Raw genomic sequence first — 27,730 nt, forward strand, 5'->3', positions numbered from 1 at the left:
TGCACCTCTGTACTCCCTGCTCCTAACTTGGGAGCTGGTAGCAAACTCTGCCACTCCTGAGTGCTTGGGCACTGTGCCTCGCCCAGTGTGGTGGGGAGAGGGTGACATCTGAGACTTGGTTACAGGCTCCAAAGTTTCCTGTAGCCCTTGAGCCAGTGTGGTACCCTCTGCTGACATAGCTCATGCGTGCCCATCCTTCCTCGGCTTGGATAGGGGAAGAGTGGTCTTGCAGATTTGGGTTTCTTGTTAGCATCCAATGGACAAGAAAGGGTGTGAGGCCGCAGGGGCCCAGGGGGCCGTCCTAACTAATAATGGGCGCCCTGAGAGAGGCAGTCATTCGTTTATTTTGTGTTCCACCTGCTTCTGTGTTTCTTTTTTTTTATCCTCACCCGAGGACATTTTTCCATTTTTTGTTCAGGTAGAGTGGGAGGGAGAGAGAGGAACAGAGAGAGAGAGAGAAACATCGATGTGAAAGGAACACATCGAGTGGCTGCCACCCTCACGACCAACCAGGGCCGGGGACAAACTGCAACCGAGGTAAGGTGCCCTTAGCGGGAACCGAACCCGGGTCTCTCAGGACCGCAGGCCGATGCTCTAACCGCTGAGCCAAACTGGCCAGGGCTCTGTGTTTCTTGCATTAATGACAGGGCAAAAGAGTCAGACAACTGAGAGTTTGATTTTTTTCAGTGCAAGTTTTATGGTTGATTTTTCCCCTGGTGCCTCTCCTTGTTCCTCCCTTTCCTTTCATGCTGCTGTTATCATTTTCCTGCAAGGCCTCATTTGATTTCCCCAGACCCCTTTTTCTACAGACCTGTGCCTTTGCTTGAGACCAGAGCACAGGGACCACCTCGTTGTCTGCTGATCAAGCACCTTGAGTAACTGGTTGAACAGGCCTGCACCAGCTTTGTAGTCAGGGACGAGCTGGTTCTTCCAAACCTCAGGTTACTGTGCTTGTGGTTTTGAACCCATCATCTAGGGACTTGGGTCACTGGGGCTTATCTGAGGCCAGGACACCGTCATCTCCCTTCATTAGCCTGTCCCACACCTAAGTCATGGCTGAGTCTACAGGGGTCTGAATTGTTATCATTATAGCCACCTGAGTGCACCTCACTCCCTTATCTTCTAAGCTGAGGCACTGGCTCTTCAACCCTTTTTGGGTTACCCATGTTTTGAGAATCTGAGGAAGGAGGGAGCCTCTTCCCAGAAAATTGCACCTATTCGCACAGAAAAACCACGCAAAGGACTTCAGGGTCTTCGTGGACTGCCCTCGAGCCCCTCCTCGGACCCCGAAGGGCCCCCAGAGTAAGAGCCCGTGTCCTAGGGCCCCTCGAGCACTCTCTCCCCCATGCCTTAAGGGGAAGGAAACACACGAAATGGAGGCATCGGCCGGGGCCTGTGTGGTCTGCTCTGCAGTCCAAACTTTCCTTTCAGAGTGGCCGTCTCTCTGGCTTAGCAGCAGGGGCTGGAGAGACCTGCGTGTGAAATACGTAGAGTCATGTTTCAGTAAACGTGTATACACTTTAGTAACATTTATTTGTAGTGGAAAGATATGGCTAGGTTTATTATAGCACACGCTTAAAGGGAAAAGTTGTTGAAAACAATACACATCTTAAAGAATGAGGCATTCAGTACTTATTGACAGTACAGTTGACCACACCTATATTTGCCCTTTTTTAAAAAAATATGTTTTTATTGATTTTTTTTTTTTTTTTTAGAGAGAAAGGAACGGAGAGAGAGAGAGAGAGAAACAGCTGCCTCGAGCCCGCAACCCGGGAATCGAACCGGTGACCTCTGGCTGCATGGGGTTACACGCAATCCATTGAGCCACACCAGCCCAGCTACATTTGCTCTTTCGTTTACCCCACTTCAGGGAAATTATCTGATGATAAAATCTAGATAAAATCATCTTCAGATTTAACATTTGTCTTAAAAGGGTTACATGTGTCAGAAGACTGGTTTTAAAACCCTGAGTCCAATTTCTTTGATTCTCGACAGCATTTTTCCTTTTCTGTTCACATCTGTGCTTCCATTTATGTTGCTCAGATGTGTCTTCATGCCACCATGTTGAATTTCTTCTTTTTATATCCTCTAAAAGTCTTAATGAGCAATGCTCTAGTATCGAGATTACTTAGTGGTAAACACATGAGTTTTGGAATCAGACAGGCCTGGGTTTCCTCCTTGGCTCTGCCACCTCTGAGTGCTGTGGTCTTGGGCAATTTATTTATTTCTCTGGCTTCAGTCTTATCTGTAAAAATGGAGGCCATATCCTCAGGGTTAATGGGTTGTTTGCTTGTGCACCAACTAGCTGACTTAAACAACAGAAATTTATTCTCTCACAGTTCTGGAGACTAAAAGTCTTAGATGCAGGCCTGGCTTGTGTGGCTTAGTGGTTGAGCATCAACACCATGCACCAAGAGGTCACTGGTTCGATTCCTAGTCAGGGCCCATGCCCAGCTTGTGGGCCCAATCCCCAGTGGGGGGCATGCAGGAGGCGGCCAGTCAGTGTTCTCACTCATCAATGTTTCTGTCTCTCCCTTCCTCTTTCTGAAATCAATAAAGAAAAAAAATTAAACATAAATAAAAATAAAAGTCTTAGAGGCAGGTGACCTCATCTCCTCTTCTTATAAGGACACCAGTCATGTGGGTCAGGGCCCACTTTAATCATCTCATTTTTATTAAATTACCTCTTTAAAGACTCTGTCTCCAAAAACAGTCACATTCTAAAGTTAGGACTTTAACGTGTGAATTTTGGGGAGACACGATTCAGCCATAACACAAGTGTATAGGGCCTGACCCATAGGCTCAGTGAGTTTTTTACCTGCCTCACTGGTGTTTACACTGTACAGACTTTGAACAGAACACTGAGGGTCTGTATGCTCTCAGACAGACCTACTTCAACAGGCCGCCCCACACTGTGATGGGCTTACCCCGGCCTCTTATCAGGCAGGAAGCCATTTCTTCCCTCTGCCCCAGAGTCAGGATATTATAAATCTTTAAAATGAATCGTCTTCATGTCTCTTCTCTCCTCTCCTCAGTCCTCTAGCACCTACCAGGGTTCTTTCTTTTCTTTATACATGGAAATTTCTAAACTCAGTCCTTTCTTTTCTCTATACATAGAAATTTCTAAACTCAGTCCTTTCTTTTCTCTATACGTGGAAATTTCTAAACTCAGTCATCTTCAAAATTACTGGTCCCGACTGACTTCTCTGCCAGCCATTTTTTCTGGCTCTCCATTTCTGGCGGCAGCCACTCTGCCTTGATTCAGAAACTGCCCTTGTCATATCTGAGCAATGTCTCCCAAGACCTCGTATAAGCCTCACATGCCCCGCCCCCGTCCTGGAGCAGCAGAGGCCCAGAGGTCTGCAGGGGAGAGTTTGTCCTGCATCAGCATCTCAGAGGGGCAGTGTTCATGTACCCGGTGGCATCCCAGCAACAACCTTGTCCCTGGACACTGTGGCCCATGTGGTTCGCTCTTCCCAGTTCCTAGTTTCCAGCCTGGGCATCCCCAGAGCAGCAGACAGAGGAGCTTGTGTCCCTGGGCAACTGAGCAGCCTCTTGAATGTTCCTTTAGCACTTGTTTTTCTCTTTCAGCTGCAGCTGTGGCTCCGTGAGCAAAGCCTGGGTGCCCAAGCAGCCACCACCGCAGCAGAGAGCAGCCTGCAGAGAAGCTGATCACGACAGATCAAGCGAACGTGTGTGCGCGCGCATGCAGAGGAAGGAGTGGTGTGCCTATTTGCGTGTGCATGCGTCTGTTTACACTCTTGTGATTCTGAGCACTGCCTGGGCTGGAGAAGTACCTGTAGCCGCTTCACCTCAGCCTTCAGACACCAGGTTGGGGGTCATGGCTGTGACTTTCAGCCACTACCTGTCCCTGCGAGCCAGCTGCCTTGTCTGAACAGAAGAGTGGTAGGACCCTAGCTGGGATTCCAGCGTCTGCCCCTCCCCCAGCCCTCCCTCCCTCCCTTCTCACATCAGACGGAGGAGCAGAAGGGCAACATTTCTGGCTCTTACTCAGAGCATGGGATTCTAGAAGCAGCCAGAGCCCTGCTGAGCTCCTCCTGACCCTGGACGCTGAGCAGGCTGGAGTGGACAGAGTCACCTGGCCTGGCTTCCTTCTTATTATAAAATTCTCTGCCTCTGGGTCCTCCTGGCCCTTCCTCAGGCCTCTCGGACACAGAACAAGGCTGTGGACAGATCTGAAAACTCTCGGCCATCATTCAGAAGTACCAGTACCTGCACGCTCGGCACTGCAGATGCCAGGCTAGGAAGTACATTCACCGTGTAGGGGCTGGAAACCTAAGATTAGAAATAGTGTCCCAGCTGTCACCGCTCCTCCCCTGGAAGCTGAGAGCCGGCCTCAGAGCTGACTGTGGAGACCCAGTGCCTCCACCAGGAGGAGGCCAGGTTCCCGGCTCCTCCGGCCACACTCCAGGGCACCACAGTGCTGCCTCTGAGGTCAGCTGACACCCGCCCAGGGGAGCCTGGTTCTAGCCTCTGCCTGCTCGGGACCGGTCAGCATCCAGGCTGCCGTGTCAGCTCTGCCAATAGCTGGACGCCAAGGACCCAGACAGGTGGACTCAGGTGGGGACTGTCAGGGACAGTTGATTAAGGTCCAAGCAGAGAGCCCACCCAGCACATCAACCCTTCCAGACGCAGCAGGTGGGAGGCTTGGCCCAGAGACGCCGAGGCCTTACATTCCAGAAGTGGCCTGTGCCTCCCACCTCAACCCTCCCACCGCCGAAGGCTTGTGATGAGAAAGGCAAAATGGAAAGGACTGTGGTCAGCTGCAGCACGTCTTCCTTCCACCCGTGGCCTGCACTTGAGCCACAGAGTGTGTGCGTGCGTGTTGTGTGTGTGTGCGTATGCATGTGCGTGTGCACACATGGCTGAGAAGCTGGTTCCTCTGGATTTTTGTCCTCATGTGTAACACTAAGCTGGCCTCTGGGCCTTCTCTTCTCTACCTCCCTGTGACCTTCCCTAGCCTCCCAGCTGTCAACGCCTTGGCCCCAGCCCTGCCCCTCACTGTTCTCTGTCCTTGGGCTGGAGCTCCGGGCTCAGGCCCCGTCTCCAGCTGTCCTGACATGTCCGCAGATATTCTCAGCCAGAGAGCTGCCTTTAGAGTCCAAATGTTGTATGTATGTCACCCTCACTGAAAATGTCCCTACTGGGGGGGGGGGGGGCGCACAGGTGACTGTGTGTATTTGAAGCCTTGTGTTGGGGGCGTCCCTGTTCCCTTAGCCCCAGCCAGGAGGAGGCAGAACTGGGAGCTACTGCCCGAAGGGGAGCAGAGCAAGCCTGGAAGGGCTGGCCTGAGAAACTGAGAAGGCCGGAGGGCTTAGGGCCAGAGTCGGGATTGATTTAGCAGCGCCTTCAGATGTCAGGATGAGCCCATTTGAGGATGGCTCTCTTCCCTAAGGTACAAGTTGGCCAGACCACACACTCCACTTCACCAACCCTGGCATGCTGGCCCACTCCCTGTGGAATGGAGTGGGGGTGAGAAAGGGTGTGTCCAGTGGCCTGGAGCTCCACGGTGGCTTTGTGTCCCCCCCAGCCCAGGTGTCCCTGGGGGCCGCCGCAGAGCATTGCCCCAAATCCTGATCCAAGGGCCAGCATGGGGAAGAGATGGTTGCAGGCAAAATGCACTTTATACAGAGATTTTCTATTCTGGGAACGTGTGTTTCTCCCCCAGATTGTTTGTGAACATTCACTTGTTTCATAAATGTCTGATCCTGTCTGAGTAAAGCCGTACTGTCGTCAGTCTTGTGGAAGGTCCGGGGACTGAGAGTCAGTCAGGCTGAGCCTGAATGGAGCCTTAAGCCAGAGCATCCTGGTTTTGCTGGAGCCAGGAGCCTCCTACCCTTCCTTGGGGGTGGCAGGGAAGTGGGGTTGGGGAAGGATGGGGGAAGGGGAGGTTCCTAGGTGAGCAACTGGAGTTCCAGATCTTTGTCAGAGTTGAGGGCAATCAGTCAGGGTGGCACGGAGCACTCCAGGCCCAGGATGAGGTCCCTGAGTGCTATTCTGCATTGACCCTGCCTTTGGCCCACTTAAACCCCCCAGGCTGAGGATCCATCAGGCCCTTGATTCATTCTTTACTTCAACCCGGACACTTAAGCCAAAGCTGTGTGGTGCGGAAGGGATGTAAGTCCTCTGGCTTTGGTTAGGTGGTTAGCTCCCACAGCCAAGCCCAAAGCCAGACCTGGGTGCTGACTTTGTCTCATGCCAGCCGACCAGAGAGTGGCCCTCTCTGCAGTGTTCATGGGCTTTCCTGTGGGGGTTTCAACCCTTGGACCACTGGAAGTGAAAGTGTTAGCCTACACTCCAACTTCCTGTGGGAGGGGCTCAGGCAAGGCCAGAGAAGATCACAAGCTGCCCCAAACAGTGAAAAAGGGGGAAAGGGAGGAACTGGACTTTGGGGCTTGGCTGTGCTTTAAAGCTACTGATTGCCCCCTTCCTTCTCTCCCTTCTCCTGGCTTCTAGCTAATGTGGCTTTGGCTTGGCCTTGGGAGCTAAGAACAAAGGGATAACTTTGTTCCTGAGCACAAGGTTCTGGAAGATGAAGTATTCCTACACACACACACACATACACACCACCACCACCACCACACACCTCTAACCTGAGGATGCTCCCTAGTTGAGACAAGCACACACTCTAAGGAACAATTATTAGCTTCTATGGTAAGATGCTTTCCTGGGAGGAAAAGCCAGGCAGCATAGCAGTAGGTGGCTACTGTTTGGGTATAGTGAAAGGAGCCTGGGCCAAGACAGAAAGAAAGATAAAGTGGTCATTCCTCTGGGCCTGGGGCAGGGAAACCAAGGCCTTGGGCTCCAAGTATTGAGATGTTTGTTTTTGGGGCCCAAGCTAGGGGTTGTTTGCTGCAGGGCTGGTGCCTACAGCTCCTTTCTGGGTGCCACATTGAAGGAAAAGGTGGTGGTTAACCAGTTGGCATTCCAGCTTTGCAAATAGGGTTCCATAAGCTGTGAAGCTGTTTGCTCTGCCCCTTCTTCGGAGTGAGGTAAAGGACAGGACCTGTGCAGTTCTCTCAGGTGGCCAGAGAAACCAGTGAGGTTTGGCTAGAAGCTGTATGACCCCTCAGAGCTGGGGCCCGAACCTTGGCCAGCAGCCTGCATGTCCAGCAATCTGCTCTGTGAAAGAACTCACAGACCTGCCCTCTTGGGGGAGAGAAGACCAGGAAGAAACCATAGCCTGAAACTAACATGGACAGAGGTGCCGGAGGGAACAGAAAGGCAGAATCCCAAGAACATAACTATGTAGGTAGAAGGAAAAGCCCCGAGTCTTAGAATGTGAGAAACCGTCTATGGGGTGTCTGTGGGTGCAAAAGAGGGATACTTTGCAGGAATTGCAATGGGGATGCTAAGTGAGAGGGGGAAAGTCTGGGGAAGTACTGACATGAAAAAGGAGAAACAGAGACAAACCAAGAGGAAGGGTTCAGTTCACCATTAGTAGCTGTTTGGGGCTCAAATGGGGCTTGGGTCAATCTTTAAAGAGAAGACCCTCTAGGCAGAGTCCTTAGGAGGGTCCCTTTAAGGTAAGGGGACAGGATAGGATGAGACCTAGACCCCAGCAGGAGATGGGCTCTACTCAGCCTCTGTGACAACACCTGTATTACGTTTCATCCACAACAACCATGAGAGGGACCATTATTGTCCCCATTTCACAGATGAGAAAAGCAAACCTTAGGACTGCTAAGTTACTAATGCAAAGCCACATCACCTATTCACTTGGGGAGCCAGGCTGTGACAGGTTTGGAGTCACACACTGACTCCAAACCTGTCTGCTGTAGGAGCGCAGTACGGACACCTCCTCACCCCTTGCGGCCTTCTTCCACTACCCTCTTGCCAGTCCGCCTTCTTTGTCTGCAGGGCGAGAACTAGGTCCCGCAATTAGTTACCTGATACCTGGACTCTAGGCCCACCCCTCACCTCCCACCCCTCCGACTAGCAGAGCCCGCAGGGCGCGGAGGGGGTGCGGGGAGCTTTGCGGGAGGAGCAGTATGTGATTTAGGGTGGAACTGGGCTGAGCCCGGCGGCCGCGGGGACCACGACTTCAGCACCTCGGAGAGCGCCGGAGGGGCGGGGCTACCCAGGGGCGGGGCGGGGCGGGGCGGGGCGGGGCGCCCAGGACCCCAGGCAGGGCCCGGGGGCGCGCGCTGTGGCGCTCCCGCCAGTCCCGGGAGCCGAGAGCGGTTCGCTGCCGCGCTCTGCCCGACGCGGGTGCGCCCGCCGCGCAGGTCAAACCCGAGCCCCGCGGCAGCGGCGGCGGGGGCCTCTCGCCGCGCCCCTCCGCCGCCTCCGCCGCCGCCGCGCCGCGCTCCGCCCGGATGGCCAGGGCTGTGCCGGAGAATGGCGGAGCGAGAGAGCGGCGGCCTGAGCGGGGGGGCCGCGTCCCCGCCTGCCGCCTCCCCGTTCCTGGGGCTCCACATCGCGTCGCCGCCCAATTTCAGGTGAGAAGACCCGGTCTCCGCGCCCCGCCCTTCAGCCCGGACTGATCTGCCCCCGCTCACCCCCACCCCCCAACCCCGCTCCGCCCCCAGCACGCACACGCCAGCCCTCTGGAATGAAGGGCGGCCTGGGGATGGGGTCCCTTCCCTGGACAGAGCCCCCAGAATCCCCCTCAGCCTCAAGTCCAGACTGATAGCCGCTGCATATCCGTGGTGCAGCCAGCTGCCTCCGCCATTCCGTGTCCTAGGCCGGGAGATTCTGAGCTGAAATTGGAGGAGGGGGCGCAGAGGCTGCCTTCTCCCCCACTTTGTGGCTTGGGGTCTGGTTTGAGAGCTCAGAGGAGGCAGCCAGCCTTGCTTGTGCCCAGTTCGAAGCCTCTCATAAAGATGGGAGCAAGCTGGGGTGTCCGAGTTTCTTGGGGCAAAAATCTTGATGCTGGACAGAGGGAACCGTGGGCCCCTCCCCCAGCCTTGCCTGGCCAGAAGGGCCTCACCCCAGGCCTGGCATGGCCAGGACCCTCTGTGGATTTGGATCAGCACTGACTGTCAGGTGTGTGCAGGTGCAGAGTCTCAGTCAGCCCAGAGATCCTAGGCCCAGCTGTGGGGGGGAGGGTCTGGATGGATGGCTCAGGAATAGCCAGAAACATTCACCGGTGTGTGGGGGCGCGGTCCCTGCTGAAGTAAGCGCCCGGGACCCTGATCTGCACCCCTCTTCACCCCTCTTCCTGACCCCTCTCTGGTGTTAGGCAATTGGGAGGTGGATTTCAGAGAAGTGGACAGTGGGTATTGGGGGGGAAGGGTTGATGTGCCTTTCCCATAATCCTGGCCCTAGTTGGAGAGGAGGAAGAGGAGGTGTCACTGCTCCAGAGCCCAGGAGAAGGAGGCCTAGATATACCCCATTGTTTTTCTGTCTAATGAGCTGGCGCCTTCCCCTCTCCTGGGGTCCCCACCCCAGCCAGGCCCCAGCTGGGCCCTGGCGCCAGCCCCTCTTCTGACCAGGGGGTTGCTGGCTCCCTGGCCCTCAGGTGGGCAGGGACCCCTGTGGATTTCTAATGGCACCATCAGGACTAGAAACCTCCCCTGAGGCCCTGAGCTGAGCTGGGAAGACCATCAGGAGAGGACCAGATGGAGGAGGCCAAGCCTGAAGACTCCGAAGCTAGGGACTTTGTGATGAGTGCCTCAGAGTAACAAGGCTGAGGTCTAAGACCGCATCCACCTGGCATGACACACTGCCTCTGGGCAAACACTGCCCTCTTACCAGGAGGCCCCTCTGCAGTGCAAGAACAATGGGCTTAAAGGGACCTGGGTTCAAATCCTAGCTCCACCACTTTCCAGCTGCATTACCTGGGCAGGTTTTTGTCCTCTCTGAGTCCCATCTGTTGTTAGGAGAGCTAATTAATATTGATTCCTTAATGTATGTCAAGTCGGTGCTTAACAAGTGTCAGCCCTCCCTCCACACCAGTGGGCGTTTATATAGCTCCTTTCTGTTCAAAGTATTTTCCTAGTGCTGGCTCATTCTATACATGAGGAGGCTGAGATTCAGAAGGCAGGGAGGCTTGCCCAAGGACCCCAAGGAAGTCAGAACCTGAGGCTGAACTGGAACCCAGGTCTGTGTGTTCAACCACCAATCTAGTCTATCTCCAGGCCCTGCCTCAGGCCCAGAGGACAGCTTTGCCTCCCCTCACCTGCCTTCTGATCCCCAGGTCACAATGTTCTCCATCCCTCCCTGCCCCCAGCAGGCAGGTTATCATGGATGCTTTAGGGAGAGGAGCTGACAAGGTGGATGCCAGCCAGTGAATGTGTCCAGTCCTGGGCCAGGTAGGCAAGGGTGGCATTACAACAAAGCTAGGGTATGGGCTGGCCCTGCAGGACACCATGGCCTGGCTTTGGAGACAAGGCTGACACGTGGGAACAATCAGAACAGTGTCTCTGGTCCCACGTGGCCTGCCCTGTTGGCTCCAGCAGCCCCCGCTGCCCTTTCCCTTGTCCAGCCTCTCGGATCCCTTAGCCTGGTTCATCAAGAGGGTTGCTGCTCTCTGGCGGATCTTTGGAGGGGTCGTGGAGGCAACTGGCCTGGGTTTGAGGCCTGGATTAGCCTTCTTATCTGTGTGCCTTGAGACTGGGCACGTAACCCCATGAGCCTCTGTTTCTTCTACTCCATGATGCCAGCTTTGGTTTATGCACAGGGCGGTCCTAAGACTTGGATGAGACAACACATGTTGAAAGTTTCACAGACCGTGCAGAGCTGCATTCATGTAGGGCTGTTGTTGTTGCTATTGTTATCAGTTGTGTGTGTGCCCACTGTCAGCTTCCAGAGGCATAAGGTGTCAGTACCTAAACTGTGGTTTACCTAGTGCCCAGCATAGGGCAAGTGTTCAATAATGACGTACTGGTTTATTATTTAATTAAGGAAACATTGGGTGCTGCCCTACTGGGGTACAGAAAATAACAGTGCACACTGTCAGAGAGTAACAGGGGAAGCGCTGATACCTGCCAGGCACTCACTTTGCCCAGGTGCCATTCTGAGCACTTTTTGCACAAGAGCGTTCCCACCAGAACCATGGAAACAGTGGTATTATTTTCCCCACTTTGCAGTTGAAGAAACTGAGGCATAAAGAGGTTAGGTAGCCTGGCCGGTGTGGCTCAGTGGATTGAGCGGCATCCCATGGACTGAGAGGTCCTGGTTTGATTCCCCGGTCAGGGCACAAGCCTGGGTTGCGGCTCGATCCCCAGCAGAAGGCGTGCAGGAGGCAGCCAGTCAGTGTTTCTCTCTCACATGGATGTTTCTCTCTCCCTTCCTCTCTCTTTAAAAAATCAATAAAAACACATTTTAAAAAAGAAGAAGTTAGGTAAGTGGCAGATCTGGGGTTTGAACCCAGGCAGCAGTCTTCAAAGCCACCCTGAAAAGAGAGTGCCCTGGAATGTTGGCAGAGCGTTGGTGGAGGGGGTAACCATGCTGAAGACCTGGAAGGGTGGCGAGCGTTTGTTTGTTGGTATGTGGTGTAAATAAATATGTGGGGTTTTTTCCCAAGTGTAGAAATTCTCCAACCAGTTACCAGTAGTCACCTGGGATAGGGTGTAGGGGGAGGGATTTGCACTTACATGCATACTGCTGTATTATTTGACTTATTTTTACAACAAATGTAGGTCACTTCTGTAACTTACACAGTAATTTAAAAAATTTAATATGAAAATGATACATGTTCATTACAGGCATATCTTGTATTATTGCACTTCGCAGATACTGTTTTGGGGTTTTCTTTTTTTTTTTTTTTTACAAATTGAGGGTAAGACCCTCCAGCAGCAAAAAGATTATGACCCGCTGAGGGCTGAAATGACGGTTAGCATTTTTAGCAATAAACTATTTTTAAGTTATCTACATTGTTTGTTTTTTTTTAGATATAATGCTATTGCACATTTAATAGACTATACTATAAACATAACTTTTATATGTACTGGGAAACCAAAAAATTGGTGATGTGCTTTATTGTGATATTCACTTTATTGAGGTGGTCTGGAATCGAACCTGCAGTGTCTGTGAGGTATGCCTGCATAAGGAGAGCTCTAGCCCGGCAGTGTGGCTCAGTGGCTTGATTGACGTCCCATGGACTGAGAGGTCTCAGTTCAATTCCTGGTCAGGGCACATGGCCAGATTGTGGGCTCGATCCCCAGTGGGGGCATGTAGGGGGCAGCCGATCGATGTTTCTTTCTCACACCGATGTTTCTATCTCTCTCTCCCTCTCTTTCTAAAAAAAATCAATAAAATTTATTTTGTTTTTAAAAAAGAAAGCCCTATAAGAGAATTTAGAAGCTGGTGCGTGAATACATTGAGCTGAATGGGTGGGAGGAAGGGGAGGGACAGTGGGACGTTCCACTTGGGAGGGACAGAGGGGGTGCTGGGAAAGTAGTGAACAGCCCGCCCTGGGTTCATGGGTGAAAGACAGTAGAAATCAGCTCATCCAAACCATCCCCCTCCCCTTTCACTTCAGAGGAAACGAAGTCTGCGTGACTCCCAGAGAACACACAGCAAGTGAGCGGCAGAGCTGGGACAGAGCCCCGGCCTCATGACTCCTTGGATGGTGGTGTTTTTACCCCACCACAGTGCTCCGGATAAGAGAGGCTGCCGACAGGTGCAGGGCCTCCTTGCTTATCTCTTCACGAGGGGACACACTTAGCTGGTCCTTTGCTCACTCAACACACATTTGCACTTTGCCAGGCTCACCAGAGTCACTGCCGAGGCAGACAGCGGCCTGGTCATGCAGGCGGTGGTGTCAGACAGACAGACTAAGCCTCGCTAGACAGGCTGGTAGGTGTGGGTGACTAAGGTCAGGGGCCTGGGGGCCAGCAGGTCAGGAAAAGGTCCTCTCAGCTCAGGCCTGGTGATGAGGATCACCCAAGAGGAAGAGGGGTGAAGAGGGAGGGGGTAGCATGGGCGAAGGGCCCAAGACGAGATAGAGCGGGCAGGGTGTGTGCCGCCCAGTCTGGCACCGGTGTGGGGAGCAGGGAATGCAGGACTCGAAGGCCAAGTCGGAACCTTGGCCTGTTCACTGACAAGCAGTGGGAACAGCAGGGGTTGGGGGAAGATCGCCCTGGCTGCCGGGTGGAGAGTGGACGGGGACCAACGGGACCACTGGCCACCCAGCAGGTGAGGAAGGACAGGAGAGGATGTGGGGAAGACAGGCGGGTGGACTGCTGGTGAGGAGGCTGCTGTGAGGAGTGGCGGAGAGGCAGGAGTCAGGATGCTCCTGGGCCCCTTGGGGATGTGGTGGCCAACGGAAGAGGTGTGGCGAGCCGGGAGGTGAAATTATTATTAGACCTGCTGAGTGTGAGGTCAGTGGTCCATCAGGGGACCCAACTGGAGGATTCAAGTAGGCAGCTGGTTTTGGGTCTGAGGCTGGAGAGGATTGGGCTGGTCCCAGAGACCGTGGGAGTCTCATCTTAGAGAGGTGGCCACTGACGGCTCAGAGAGACCATCACCACCCAGGGAGACAGCAGAGGGAAGGGAACGGCCCGGGCCAGGCTGAGGAATGCCAGCCCCGTGACCTGTTTTGGTGGGTGGAGGGGGTGGAAAAGCTATATTTGCTGGAGGAGTCACCCACCCCGGCCCCTAGTCCCGGGCAGCACCCCTGGTCCAGGTCCTGAGGGCACAGTGTTGACTTGCTTCACACAACCCAGACATGGCCAAGGCCCCATGTCCACCTGGTTCTTTGATGTCAGGGCCTTAAAGTTGGTCTCTGGATTGTTGGGGCCTGGCCAGTTATGGCATAGGGCCCCATTGGATTCCACAGATTGGGTCCCTGGCACCGTCCCCACTAGGGTTCTTACCCCTCCTAGAGCGCCCTCTCTGTCCCCTGCTCCTACTCTCATATTCGTCCTCTGGGGCCACGGACCACGAGACGCACGTGGCACTGGCGCAGAGCTCCAGGGCCGAGTCAGCCAGCACTCCCTCCAACTGGCATTTACTACGTTTAGTGCCTACCGTGCACAGGCTCTGGGCACGGATTAGAGCAAGGTTAGGAGTGGGTGCCAGGATGAAGGTGATGCCCTCAGGAAATACAGCTCCGTGAGAGGGCGGGCAGCCCCAAAGCAGGCCTGGGAGCCTGGTGCCAGGCAGTGCGACCTGGTGCGGAAAGTCTGTCATGGAGAGCAGAGGAGAAGGTCTCCCAGGTCTCACCACACCTCACAAGCATGCTCGTGTTCGTGTCTCTTCCTGCGTGTGATTCATCACGTGAAACCATAAGGTCACACATTCTGGCTTTTTGCTCTCTAGGTTGCTTGCCATTTTCTTTTTTTTTTTTAAATATGTTTTTATTGAGTTTTTAGAGAGAGAGAGAGATAGAAACATCCATGTGAGAAACATCCATCAGCGGCCTCCTGCACGCCCCCTACTGGGGACCAAGCTTACAACCTGGGCCTGGGCCCTGACCGGGAATTGAACTGGGACCTCTCAGTCCATGAGACTCAATCCACTGAGCCACACTGGCCGGGTTTGGTTGCCACTTTCCACATTAATATGCAGACTTTATAGTGTTCATCCAAAAGTTTGCATGATGTTCCATCCACTGAGTGGCCACAGTTTAACCAGCCCCCTGGTGCTGGCTATTTGGTTGTTCTTGTTGTTTGCCGGTATGAGGAATACAATCCTGTGTGCAAGGTTTCTCACATGTGCGATTGTTTTGTCTCAGGGTAGTTTCCCAAAAGTCAGATCACTGGATCCCAGAGTTCTTGCTGCATGTGGGCACCAAGGAGTTTAAACAGATCAGACACATCGTGACCTCAAGTAGGGCTTGTCCCTTGGATTTTGTTTCTTGGGTTGGATTCAGTCTTCCCCTGGAGATGACTCCCGTGTAGACATGGTTGGGAAGGGAATTCCAGATCAGAGGAGCAAACCCAGCCTGACCTGTGTCCACCCAGAGCTGGGGTGGGGCAGCTAGAAGGTTCTGAGGATCCGGCTGGGCCTGGCTCACACTCACCCCCCACCCCCACTGTTTCAGCCGTTCCCACCTTCCCAGAGGCCCTGGTGTAGGTGGGCACACAGGAAGTTGAGTTGAAAGGAGAACTGACAGAGATTCCGAGGGGAAAATCCAGAAAGACCTGGGAATCCCAGTGGTTCATTCATTCAACAACACTACGTACCTGGTAGGCGCCACACATGGTTCATCAAGAGAGACACGATCCCACCCTGTAGACCAGCTTCCTCTTAGGGGAGCCCACCAATGTTCATAGAACCGAAAGGTAAGATTATAGTGATCTGGACGTACTAGCAGGGGGACCAGAGGACCAGTAGCAGGGCCGCTTGGCCTGGTCAGGGAGGTCAGAGAAGACTGCTGAGGGGCCGGGGGGCAGGAGTCTAGAGAGTGGGGAGTTGGAGACAGAGTGTGGAGGGAGGTTGATGATATAGGCTAAAGGAAGGGCCTGCTGAGCCTTCAGGCCACAGGTGAGACTTTTGGCCCCTTTCCTAAGGGCCAGGGGAAGCTATTCAAGGATTCTGAGCTGGGGAGAGGGTGACAGGACCAGATTTGCCTCTCAGATGGTTTTGGTTGCCCAGTGGAGAATGGCCTGTAGGGGAACCAGAGGGAAATGGGGAACTTGCTCATAGATGAGCAGCCGATCCACAGGTGTCCTGAGAACCACTGGGAGCCAGCTCTTTGCTCAGCACTCAGAATGCAGAGAGAGGCCGGACCCTTGGACTACTGATGCTCTCTGTCAGAGATGTGCCCATGGGGCGCCACGGCCAGGACCCAGGGTCACTCAGCTGGCATCCTTACCTCACCCCAGGAGAGCCGGGAAGAGGAAGACACGGATGGCCTCTGGACAGCCAAATGCCTGGCTCGGATTTGGCCTTGCTCAGCTAAAGCCTCGGCACTTTGCCACTTAACCCTTACTTGGCGTGCGGTTCTAGCTCAGCCCACCTCTAGGTTGAAACAGCACGTTGGAAAGGGCCAGGGCCGCTGTGGGCAGGACGAAGATAACACGGTGTGTGCCTGCTGGGCAAGGCAAAGGCCATGAAATGAACAGCAGGACACAAAGGCACGCGTGTTCGCGTAGGCGAGCTCGGCGGGGCGGGGCGTGGAGACCGGCATGTGCGGAATGCGCTGAGGAGCCCTCTGGTCGGAAGGAAGGACCAGGCCCTGGACTAGGAGGAGATGAGGTTAACGCAGAAGAGGGGACCTCGAATATAAAGATACACTACAAAGGTCAGGGCAGTCTCGAGAGACCAAACTCATGACACAGAGTCACCAAGTGTCACCATATGGCTGAGACCTCAGGAACATCTCACCCGAATGGGCGAGCAGGTCTGACTGGTGGCAGTGGCTGCTGCAAAGGGAAGCTGCTGAGGTTTCCAGAGCTCGAGGCAGGGGTGGAGACCTGCCCAGGGTCGTGTGACGGCTTGAGGCAGCCTCCTGGTGCTCGGGGCTCAGGCTTCCCTGGGGAAGGGGGGCGGTGGGGTCAGGAGAAAACCTCCCTCCTCGCCTTCATCTTTCTTTCCCCGCCCCTGCCCTCAGCTGCCTTCCCGGAGTCTGGCGGAACCAAGGGTCTGTGTAGCTTTCCCTGTACAAAGGGTTTCCCGGGAGACCCGGGGCTGGAGAAGCAGGAGAAAAGGCCGGGGCCAGGGTAGGGTGGGGATCAGGGTGAAGAGGAGTAGCTTGCAAAGGGGGCTCCCTGACCAGCTCATCCCTGGACCCGACCCGTGGTTGTGACCTCACAGCGCTCTGCACAAACACTCGCTCTGAACCCTCACCAGTGCCCTTGAGGCGGGGGGTGGGTGTGGGCGGCCTCATTGTATATGTAGGGACACCGTAGACCTACCACACCTTATGTCTGAGCCTAGAGTCCCCATCTGGAAAATGGGCAAAATAAACCCTGTCCGAAGGTTGCAGTGAGGAGATGCAGGGTATCAGGAAGGTTGGCAGCCAGGGCACAGCCGATGCTCCTCGTAAATGGAGTTGGGATTTGAGCTCAGGCCTCTGGCCTCCACGCCTGGTATGGTGAGCATTCTGCCATCTGCCTTGCTTATGGAAAAAAAGAAAGATGAGGAGCTCCCTTAACCGCCCCACTGGAGCTGGGGACCAAGTGCAGGCTGTTGAGCCCAGCACGGGCCTTTCCACTACTGCCCAGATGACCGCGGCTTCCTTGTCTGTAAAGGATGAAACCGCTGTCCCCGCCTGCCCCCAGACCTGCCATCCCAGGGAGTGGGACTGTCAGGGGCCCGAGGGGGTGGAGATGAGTTGGGAAGCATGCTTGTGCCGGGCACCCAGGGTGTGTGAGGGGACCTGCCTTCTCTGCCCCCAGGAGCATGCTGTCCAGGCAGCGGGGAGGGAGGGGACCTGTATCCATCACCTGCTGGGTACGAGGTGAGGGGTGGGAGCTCCATCCAACTTTGGAGCAAACTGGTGGGGGTGTCTGATGGAGCCCTGGTCCTGTCTGCTCCACCACACTGTCTCATGCCCACGCTGATGGTGACACCTACCACAAGCAAGAGGATGACAGGGGGCCAGTGAGTGTGGCCTGGAGGGCTGTGAGGGGGGCTTTCTGAGGAGCAGGTGTAACTGAGCCTTCTTCCAGCAAGCATGGGGGAAAGCCTGCCATGTGCTCCATCCCAGCTCTCGGTTCGACCCTGGGGAGGCAGGTACAAGAGACACAGGGGAGCCTAGGATTCCAGGCCAAGGAGTCAGCTGCCAGCAGGGACACCTGAGCAGGGGGCAGAAGGGTGGTGTTTCAGGCAGCTTTGCCGGATAGTGGTAGGTGGGGTAGAGTGGTGCAGGCATGGCGAGACGGCGGCAGGCAGGCCAGTGGGGAGGTCCGTACAGGCAGCAGCTGGACCAGGACAGGGCAGTGAGCGAGGGTAGACGTGGATGTGCACAGGGGTCACTGGCAGAGCAGGGAGAACCTGCGGGCATGTCGGGGTCAGACACCCAGTGGTCTTGCGGCTCTCTACTGTTGGCTGAGTCCCAGAGGTGCCTTCTGTGTGACTGTCCAGGCAGCCAGTATGCACTAATCATTTGCTTAGAGCCAGCCACTCGGTTCTCAGGGCTGGAGATGCCACCCTGTGCTGGCTAGACTGAGCAGGCAGCTCTGGCTTCTAGGCGGCCAGCCTCCCCAGCCTCCCCACTTCCACACCACACCTTCCCCACCGGGGCTCCAGGTCACAGAAGGCCTGAAAGAGCACGTGGTCTATCCAGCCCCCTTGCCGTGGTCGAATTCCTCTCTGCCATTCCCTGTAGGGGCCTTCCAGCTTCGGCTTATGTCACTCTGAAGTGACAGCAGGCTCTTGACCCTCCAGGCTACCCTTCCAGCCCTGCAGCAAGGGGTCCGCACAGGGCCCGCACTTCCCTGGCCCGGAGCCGAGGCAGGGCCAGGGTTCTGCCCTGCACTCGGGGCAGTAGAGGCAACCCAGACCTGCCCCAGGCAAGCCTGTCTACAGCGCCCCAGGAAGCCTCCCTGATGAGGTGTGGGTCTGAGTGTGCAGCCGTGGGCCATCCATTCATGGAGAATTTCAGAGACCCCACCCCCACCCCCATCTGGTCATCAGGCACCCAGAGTGTGGCACTGGCCCTTTAAAGCAGATCAGGGGCTGGCTTTTGGGGGAAACAGCCCAGATTTCTGCTCTCTGCTTACAACCTGGGCCAGGGAGGGGGGCCACCCCAGCCCCCGACAGGGGCATTGGAAGGGCAGGTGGAGTTGGTAGCATTGATTGCAGTAACCTGATCCCGCGGGGGAGGCGGCAGCGACAGCGGCGGCAGCGCATTGGCAGGGGGAGGAAGCTGCCTGCAGCTGAGGGCTGGGCCAGGAAGAGCTGGGGCTGGGGCCTGGGTCGGCAGCCACTGCCTCCTCTCCGGCCCATGTATTTTTAATGAGCTCCCCAGGCTTCTGCAGCAGGCAGGATGCAGAAAGGCAGACCCAGGCCTGTGGCCCCAGCCCTGCCCCAAGTCCTGGCCCCCCCACCCTTCTGGGCATGAGAGCGCGACTCTGGGGCCCTGAAGCCCCCTGGCCGGGCAGGGCTCTCCATGCAGCTCGTCCTGAAGATGGATTCGAGCCCAGACAATGACAGCTGGTTGGAAGATCAGTGGGAGCACTGGTAGGGGTGTGGGGGCTGGTGGGGAGGGGCAAAGTTTGGGGGGCAGCTCCATTGAGCTCTGGGTCTCTGTTTGGGTCTGACTGAGGTGAGAGGCAAAGGGCTTGGGCCTCCTAGCCTCCCCTGGGGGCTGGGTCACCTCTCTTGGGTGACCTTGAATTGTGGGTCTCTCTTGCTCTCAGCTTCAATCTCTTGGTCTTATTTGAGAAAAGGCTCAGAATTGTTCCCAGTTTCCCCCACTGAATTCTCCAAAATGTCCGCCCCACTCATACCAAACCAGGTGGAGCCTAGGGCTGGGGCAGGCCGGCACCACAGTGGGGTGGAGGCACAGGGCTGGCCTGGGGGGGGAGGGTTCTGGTACCTGCAGTTAGTGTCCTGGTGCTGAAGTGCTCTGGTCTGCCTCCTGAGCTCACCGCACCTCCAGCCCCCAGTCGGGGGCCTTCCTTCACCCCATCTGTGCAGCCTCCTCTTCAGGGTCCATGTCTGGGAAGGCGATTTTGTGGTTGAAGAGATGAGACCAGGCATGCAGAAGAGTGGCCTAGTCTGTCCTGGAATGGGCTGAAATTACCCGCACTGACACCTGACTTTCCTTCATGGCTCCGTGGCTCGAGCAGCACGGATCTCCCCGGGCTGGGGGGATGGCGGACTCCTCTGGGGCTGAGGAGCAGCCTCTGCCAGTGCCTGGAGTTCTGTCTCTGCAAGGATTGACAGGGAGCCCCCAACTCCAGGCATCCCACGGAGTCTCCTCTCAACTCTCCCCATTCTCCGTGGGTGAACTGGCCTTGGCACCTGCCTTGACCCTGGGAGGCATTTCTCTGGCAGAGCCGAGGCTCTGAGCAGCTGGGCCTTCCAGGCACTGCCTCTTGTTTGGCAACGGTATGGACAGCTCCCAGCCGGGGGGAGCAGGAGCAACCTGGAGCCTCCTCTTCCACTGCCACACCAGGAAGACTGCCTTTTGGCATGAGCCCCAAACTCTTTCCCTGCCTATTAGTGACCCCTTGCATTGGCACAGGTGGACTCCAAGTCCCATCCTCTAGGGGCTGTGATCTGCCTTTTGGGGCTGCCCCTTGGAAGATGCACTAGGGAGACAGCAGTCCCCCACTCAGTGTTGTAACTTTGGCTTCCTGTTCCCACCAGGCTCACCCATGACATCAGCCTGGAGGAGTTTGAGGATGAAGACCTCTCAGAGATCACCGATGAGTGTGGCATCAGTCTGCAGTGCAAAGACACGCTGTCCTTACGGGTAAGGGTGGGCTCCCAGGAGCCCAGGCGTGGTGGCAGGATGGGTAGGGACAGGATTAAGGGCATCCCCAAATCTACAAATGGGCTTCCAAATTCTGTACAGCACCTTCATTCAATGTAATAACATGCAGGAAACACCCAGTACAATGCTTGGCACATTTTGGGCCTCCATTGGAATTTTTTTTCTTTTTTTCCAAGAGTTAAGGCAGGAGGCAGCCCCTTCAACTATCCACAAGAAGAGAGAGGGCAGGAGGTCTTGAGATCTAGGACAGTAGCAGTTAGGGCCTTAGTCGAGGGAAAGCTTGGGACTACCCCAAAGCCTTTGGGGAGTGGCCTTGGCAGAGGGCCTGAGGCAGAGCAGGGTGGAGTCCAGTGCAATCTGCAGTGCTTTGGGGCAGGAAAAAAGAGCCAAGGCACTCCCTCTGCCGCCCTTGCACCAAACCACACCGCGGGGCCTCGCAGACCCTCTCTGGCCCGCAGTCCTAACGGCTCCTTTGGAGGGTTAAGCCAGCATTGCTGCTGCTTTGACCCCATGGCTTTGTCATAGGACAGATGGCTCTCTCCTGTACCTAAAATTCTGAATCCTGCCAGGAGGTCCTCGGCGTCTGGAGCAAGTGGGTCAGATGGAGATTCCTGTGTCTTTTCAGAACAGAAAGAAGGAGGCACTAGTCAGGAAATAGAAGGCAAAGCATGGGGCTAGGTTTCAGAGCCCGAGCTTCTCTCAGCCCGCAGGAGGGTGGCTGGCCAAGGTGGACATGGTGTTAAGAGAGTGGTTAGCATAGGAGTGAGTAGGGATGGGGTGCCTGTCTCTGTGTTGACCTCCTATTGCCCCCAGAGATTTGATAAGTATTGCCTGGCAAGAAGAAACCAAGGGTGAGGGGATAACCCTCCTGTACCTTGCACCCCAACTCTCCATCCTCTTGCCAGGCTAGGAAGGGATGGAGGCAGAGGTCATTTATTCTGGACTTGGAGAATGGTCCCAGGCCCTGACACAGCTTCTCTAAGATCATACACCTCTTTCTCTTCCCCCACCATTCTCTCCCCCAACATGCACAGGCAGAGCCTGGCCGAGGGTGGTCTTGCAACCAGCCAGGGCCCTGGAGTATACCCTGTGGGGCCTTAGACAAGCTCCGGGGGCTTTCACACACTCTTGCCAGCGAGTCTTCAACTCTCTGGGAAGCTGGGAGGCAGTTTAACTGGTGAGGGAACTGGAGGGTCAGGAGATCTGTCCAAGGTGCCAGGGAGTTAGTGGCAGAGCTGGAACTAGAACAGGGCTCAGAACTCTCAAGATTAGACAGGCCTGAGGGGAAAACCACAGGTTGGACGGGCCAGGGTCTGTGGACCGGAGGGTGGGGGATGCCACTGCCTGTGCAGGTGCCCCCCTTGCCTCCCTCCTTCAGCAGCCCTCTTCCAGCCACGCTCAGGCCCTCCTGTCCGCACTGCGGCCCTTCCGCAATCCCTCGCCTGCCTGAGACTGTTTTCCCGGTTTTCCTCACTACTCCCTTCAAATTACTAACCCCCACCCCATCCCTTGCGGGGCGCTAACTCCTTGGCGACGCTTCGTCCCCATGACAACAGGGGTGACCTCACTCTGTGCTCGGATTACAACCCGGATGAGGTCACGGGCTGTTGCCAAGGGAACGAGAGGGTGCCAAGAGCCGGGAAGCGGGGAATCCTGGGGAGGAGAGAGGTGCAGACTGTCAAAGGCCCCGACTGGAGTAGGGAGGAAGCGGCCTCGCGCATCCTCGCGCATCCTCGCTGGGGGGAGAGGGCGTGGCCTCGTCTCCCCAGGCGCCTCTTCCCTTTCTTTCTCTCTCTCTCCCCCCTCTTTATGGTCGCGGGATGGATTCGCCTGGGCGGGGGGCGGCGCACGGCGGCCTCGGCCCCGCCCCGGGCCGGCTTGGCCCCGCCCCCTGACATCCCTCGGTCTGCGCCGCGCAGCCCCCGCGTGCAGGGCTGCTGTCTGGGGGCGGTGGTTGCGCTGGGAGCCGGCTGCAGGCCGAGATGCTGCAGATGGACCTGATCGACGCGGCGGGGGACACTCCCGGTGCCGAGGACGATGAAGAGGAGGACGAGGAGGAGCGCGCGGCGCGGCGACCAGGAGCGGGACCGCCCGAGGCCGAGCCTCGCCAGGAGTCGGCGCCCCGCAGCCAGGGCCAGGGCCAGGGCGGTGGGGACACGTACAGGCCCAAGCGGCCCACCACGCTCAACCTCTTCCCGCAGGTGCCACGGTCTCAGGTGAGGCGCCAGCGGTGTGGGGCGGGGCTGAAGGGGCGGCGCCCTGGGTCCGCTGGGAGATGAGGGCCCCAGGAGGTGCTGTGGGGGAGCTTGCCGGTCTTGAGTGGGAAGTCTCGGGCCTGGTGAGACCCCCAAGACCTCCCAAGGAGGAGGTCCCTGGGGAGGTGGTCTGTTGTAAGGGAGAAGGCCCGAGAGGGACGGAGAATGGAAGGATCTGAGCAAGGAGAGAAGTGGAGCATTGACAGGGATGGAGGGGTTGCAAGCAAGGGTTTGGAGCTTAAGACCTCAGGCTGCAGCAGGGTCTCCTTTTTAGTGTATGGGGTTCCTGGTAAGGTGAACAAGAGGCAGAGCCTGAAGAAGGGCACATGGAGTGGCGGGAGTGGTGGGGGGTCATGGGAAATTGTGAAGAGTTGCGGACGGGGAGCTCAGAGGCAGCAGCCAGTTTGAAATGCGGGCAGCTGGGAATTCCCAGCAGGCAGGAAGGCGAAATGGGAGGTGGAGCTGCTTGGCGGAGTTGGGGGCCCCTGGGCTTCATGGCTGGATGCCAAGGAGGGTTGAATAGGGTGGGCGAGAGTGGCTGTGGCCCTTTGTCTTCCAGGCCCCGGCAGGAGAGGTACAGAGGAGCAGCTCAGGGAGGTGGGGCTGTTGGTGGAGAATGCAGGGGCTGCAGGGAAATGATGGGTTCCTTTCCCAGGATCCTCAGGGGTGGATTTTGGCAGTTAAATTCATGAATGTGAGGGCCTGTGAGGGTGTTCCCAGGAAAGGGGGCCTAAGTTGTGTGTAGGGAGCCTTGTACGCAGGCATTGTGGAGAGGGTTCCTGAGGGCTGAGAATATGGCATGGGCAGTCCAGGAGATCCAGCAAGAAGGACCTCTGACAACTACATCTGTCATTTCTCAGTCATGTGCTCTGGGGGGGTGGGGAGTGATGGAACCGTGTTGTGGATTCATTTGGATGATTCATCCCCAGTCCCCAGGCCAGCTCCTGGGAAGACCCTTCCTTGTGCTTTTTTCAGGCTCTGCAGAGTGCCTCTGCCCCTTCCCTAGGCCATAGCTTCTTGAGCTTCAGGGGACTTGGGTACCACCTTTGTGGAGGCTGATAAGAGCATCTCTCTAAGTCTTGGCCAGCTTCCCTGAGCCAGGAGACGGGGCTGGCTAGAGCCAGTAGGCCTGACTGGGAGGGCTGGGACTTGCCACTCTTCCTGCCCGCTCCAGAGGGGGCTCAGGGTGAGGCCCTGAATAAGTGGTGGGGGTAGGTGTGCAGCAAATGGCCTAGGGATGGCCTGATGGGGGCAGGGCCAGGGCCTCCCTGTGCCGGGCACTGTTGATCGCTTCTGTCACAAGGGCCTTTTGTTCCCTTCACAGGATACGCTGAATAATAATTCTCTGGGCAAGAAGCACAGTTGGCAGGATCGGGTGTCTCGATCATCCTCACCCCTGAAGACAGGTAAGTCAGCACCCAATCCCTTTCCGGGACTCCCACCTTCCCTGGCCAAGTCCCACTGCAGAGAGCAAACCCAGTAGTCTCCAGCTTGTGGGTAAGGTAGACTGCCTGTCCCACAGCCTTGAGTAGCCCATCTGAGGTCAGCTGTGGCACGAGTGATGGGGCTGGCCCCGGAGCCAGCCGTAGGCCTGTTGCTGAGCGGGCATGCTGACTGGGCATGCTGAGTGTAGGGAGCAGGTAGCCCGGCAGTCAAGGGTGAGGGCACCTGTCCTCAGCACCAACCTGCTTGCTCTCCAGGGGAGCAGACACCTCCACATGAACACATCTGCCTGAGTGATGAGCTGCCCCCCCAGAGCAGCCCTGCCCCCACCACGGACCGAGGCACCTCCACCGACAGCCCTTGCCGCCGCAGTGCTGCCACCCAGATGGCGCCTCCCAGTGGCCCGCAGGCTGCCCCACCTGGTGGCCGGGGCCACTCACATCGAGACCGCATCCACTACCAGGCGGATGTGCGGCTAGAGGCCACTGAGGAGATCTACCTGACACCAGTGCAGAGGCCCCCAGACCCTGCAGAGCCCACCTCTGCCTTCTTGCCGCCAGCCGAGAGCCGGATGTCCGTCAGCTCAGATCCAGACCCTGCTGCCTACCCCTCAACGGCGGGGCGGCCACACCCCTCCATCAGTGAGGAGGATGAGGGCTTCGACTGCTTGTCCTCCCCAGAGCGGGCTGAGCCACTAGGAGGAGGGTGGCGGGGGAGCCTGGGGGAGCCGCCGCCGCCTCCACGGGCCTCTCTGAGCTCGGACACCAGCGCGCTGTCCTACGACTCGGTCAAGTACACACTGGTGGTGGATGAGCACGCACAGCTGGAGCTGGTGAGCCTGCGGCCGTGCTTCGGAGACTACAGTGACGAGAGTGACTCGGCCACTGTCTATGACAACTGCGCCTCTGCCTCCTCACCCTACGAGTCGGCCATTGGGGAAGAATATGAGGAGGCACCGCGGCCGCGGCCCTCTGCCTGCCTCTCCGAGGACTCTACACCCGACGAACCCGATGTCCACTTCTCCAAGAAGTTCCTGAACGTCTTCATGAGTGGCCGCTCCCGCTCCTCCAGTGAGTCTGCAGTGGGAACTGGGGGGACCTTGGTGGGAAGAGTTGAAATGAGGGTGTTCCTGGGAGGTGGCCTCAGGCCCATCTGGTTCAAGGCATAAGGATTGAGAGCTCTCTACCTGCCTGCCCCTCGAACCTCGACCAGAGCTGGGGACCTTCCTCCTCCAGCTAGTCCCCTTCACCCATAGGTGCAGAGTCCTTTGGGCTCTTCTCCTGTGTCATCAACGGGGAGGAGCAGGAGCAGACCCACCGGGCCATATTCAGGTAAGAGCACAGAGCTGGGCTGGCCAGGCAGCGGCTGGGGCCGCCTCCCTGCTTGTACCATCAGCACATGGCCTGCACCCAACCAGAGCACTGGCGTCATCCATCTGCTCTGCCCCAGAGGGACGGCATCCGCCCCTACTCAAGAGTAGGGTAACGGAGGGGATGTTTCAGTGCAGTGTGGCCTTTGCTGCCAGAGCGCAGGAGTGAGCACCCGATCGGGCCAGGACCAGAGCCCAGAAGGGCGCCCCGCAGAGACGACACCTGACCCCACACCAAACCCACCCCTTACTCATGGAAGCGCTTGTTTCCCATCACCTGACATTTTATCAGTGGCTCTGGTCACTTCCTCCCTTGGTCTGGGAGTTCCTCCACGGCAGATGCAGATCTGATTGACATGGGTCTCTCCCAGGAGCATTGACAGGCTCACGGATGCTTTGCGAATGTCTATGGAACTAATGCTAGTGCAGCTCGCAGACCCCAGAGCAGGGTGGGGAGTAGATGGATGGCCTGACTGGAGAGGCCCCCTGTGAAGTCTGCACATGCTTTCTTTGGGGACAGGTTTGTGCCTCGACATGAAGACGAACTTGAGCTGGAAGTGGATGACCCTCTGCTGGTGGAGCTGCAGGCTGAGGACTACTGGTATGAGGCCTACAACATGCGCACAGGGGCCCGGGGCATCTTTCCTGCCTACTACGCCATCGAGGTCACCAAGGAGCCTGAACATATGGCAGGTAGTGTTCCCTTCCCCCTGCCTGGTGCCGCCAGCCCCACGTCTTCCCTGCCCCAACTTGTTGCCAGGCGAACCTGTGCTCCAGATCTCGACACTCAGGGAGGGGCCGAGCAGAGGTGACTTTGGGTCAGTTTTACAGTTGATTAAAGTGAGGCCCAGCCAAGTGGGGACATCCGTGGATTGTGGCACCCTCTGCTGGCTCTGCCACTCCTCACTTCATGCTTGCTTTCCAGCCCTGACCAAAAACAGCGACTGGGTGGACCAGTTTCGGGTGAAGTTCCTGGGCTCAGTCCAGGTTCCCTACCACAAAGGCAACGACGTCCTCTGTGCCGCTATGCAAAAGGTACCCGCTTCCCGCTCCCCTGGAGTGGATGCCCACCCCCAGCCCGGTCCCTATCCTGGGAGACGGACACCCCGCACCTGATGTTCCTGTCCCTCACCCACAGATTGCCACCACCCGCCGGCTCACCGTGCACTTTAACCCGCCCTCCAGCTGTGTCCTCGAGATCAGCGTAAGGGGTGTGAAGATAGGTGTCAAGGCTGATGACTCCCAGGAGGTCAAGGTGACCACCCTGGCCCCGCCCCTGCCTCTCCCACCAGATATCCCTCCTCTGCCCCCTGCAGGCTGCTGACCACCCTCTTCTCCTTTTCCTCCTGTAGGGGAATAAATGTAGCCACTTTTTCCAGTTAAAAAACATCTCTTTCTGTGGGTACCATCCGAAGAACAACAAGTAAGTGGGTGGAACAGGCTGAGGTGTGGGCTGGGAGTCTGGAGCCACTATGACAGGATGTGGGGTCACAAATGTGCCTAGAGGAATCCGAGCCCCCATCCCACCCACAGACAAACTACTGTCCTCCCACAGGTACTTTGGGTTTATCACTAAGCACCCTGCCGACCACCGGTTTGCCTGCCATGTCTTTGTGTCTGAAGAATCCACCAAAGCCCTGGCGGAGTCTGTGGGGTATGTATGTGTGTCCCACCGAGTGCCAGGCCCTCAAGCACATTTCTCGTGCTCAGTGTCACCCTCGGTCCTCCCCTAGCTCTGCACACCTCTTCCAGGTCACAGCGCAGTGGCCTCGAGAGGCCTGGGTGGTCTTGAGTAGCTTCCAAACGTTTGAGCTGTTGAACCCTTTCTTCAGTTGCGGTCTCACTCAGGAAACAGTTTGTAGGGTACAGAGCTGAGCCAGGAGAACTGGAACCCCCTCAGGGACCCCGAGGCTTCAGTTTAACATGTGGGTTAAGCTCCCGTTCGCCCCAGTCAGCGTGTATGTCTGCCTGCCTCCTAGGAGGGCGTTTCAGCAGTTCTACAAGCAGTTCGTGGAGTACACCTGCCCCACAGAAGACATCTACCTGGAGTAGCAGCGCTGCCCTGCCCTCCGCATCCCCGGGCCCTCGGGCCAGTGCCAGGACAGCTGGCTGCTGACAGGACGTGGCACTGCTGGCGGAGGGGACCCGCCACCACCAGAGGGTGGGGAAGTGGAGGCCACTGGCCGAGGGTGGGAGGGTGGGGGTTATGGGGAGAGGCAAATGCAGTTTATTGTAATATAAGGGGTTAGATTCATCTATGGAGGACAGAGCAGGCTGCCCAGGGATTGGGTGGGGGCGGGCTGGTCAGGCCTCTGGCGAGGAAGGATGCCCATCCAGGAGCAGACGGTTCTGTCCCATCTTGGG

General features: G+C 56.7%; 2 protein-coding genes across 3 annotated transcripts in view; both read left to right on the forward strand.

Moving 5' to 3' along the window:
* Positions 1-5,840, forward strand: part of CRY2 (cryptochrome circadian regulator 2) — a 30,778-nt gene extending 24,938 nt beyond the window's left edge. The window contains exon 12 of the mRNA XM_036258263.1: positions 3,592-5,840. The gene's annotated coding sequence lies outside the window, so the exon portion shown is untranslated. The remainder of the gene's footprint in view (positions 1-3,591) is intronic.
* A 2,421-nt stretch (positions 5,841-8,261) lies between these two features.
* MAPK8IP1 (mitogen-activated protein kinase 8 interacting protein 1) lies at positions 8,262-27,549 on the forward strand. 2 transcript variants are annotated; one of them, XM_036258521.1, is made up of 12 exons: positions 8,262-8,462; positions 20,173-20,278; positions 22,219-22,515; positions 23,879-23,960; positions 24,255-25,067; positions 25,253-25,328; positions 25,887-26,059; positions 26,292-26,401; positions 26,505-26,621; positions 26,719-26,789; positions 26,922-27,020; positions 27,346-27,549. In XM_036258521.1, the coding sequence occupies exons 1-12, from the start codon at positions 8,362-8,364 to the stop codon at positions 27,416-27,418; spliced, it is 2,118 nt and encodes a 705-aa protein (XP_036114414.1). In that variant the 5' UTR covers positions 8,262-8,361; the 3' UTR covers positions 27,419-27,549. The 2 variants fall into 2 exon arrangements, with proteins under 2 accessions (XP_036114414.1, XP_036114415.1); XM_036258522.1 differs by lacking the exon at positions 8,262-8,462 and adding an exon at positions 18,790-19,038.
* The last annotated feature ends 181 nt before the right edge of the window (positions 27,550-27,730 follow it).

This window comes from Molossus molossus, unplaced genomic scaffold (genome assembly GCF_014108415.1).
Source record: "Molossus molossus isolate mMolMol1 unplaced genomic scaffold, mMolMol1.p scaffold_m16_p_13, whole genome shotgun sequence".
Lineage (NCBI taxonomy): Eukaryota > Metazoa > Chordata > Mammalia > Chiroptera > Molossidae > Molossus > Molossus molossus.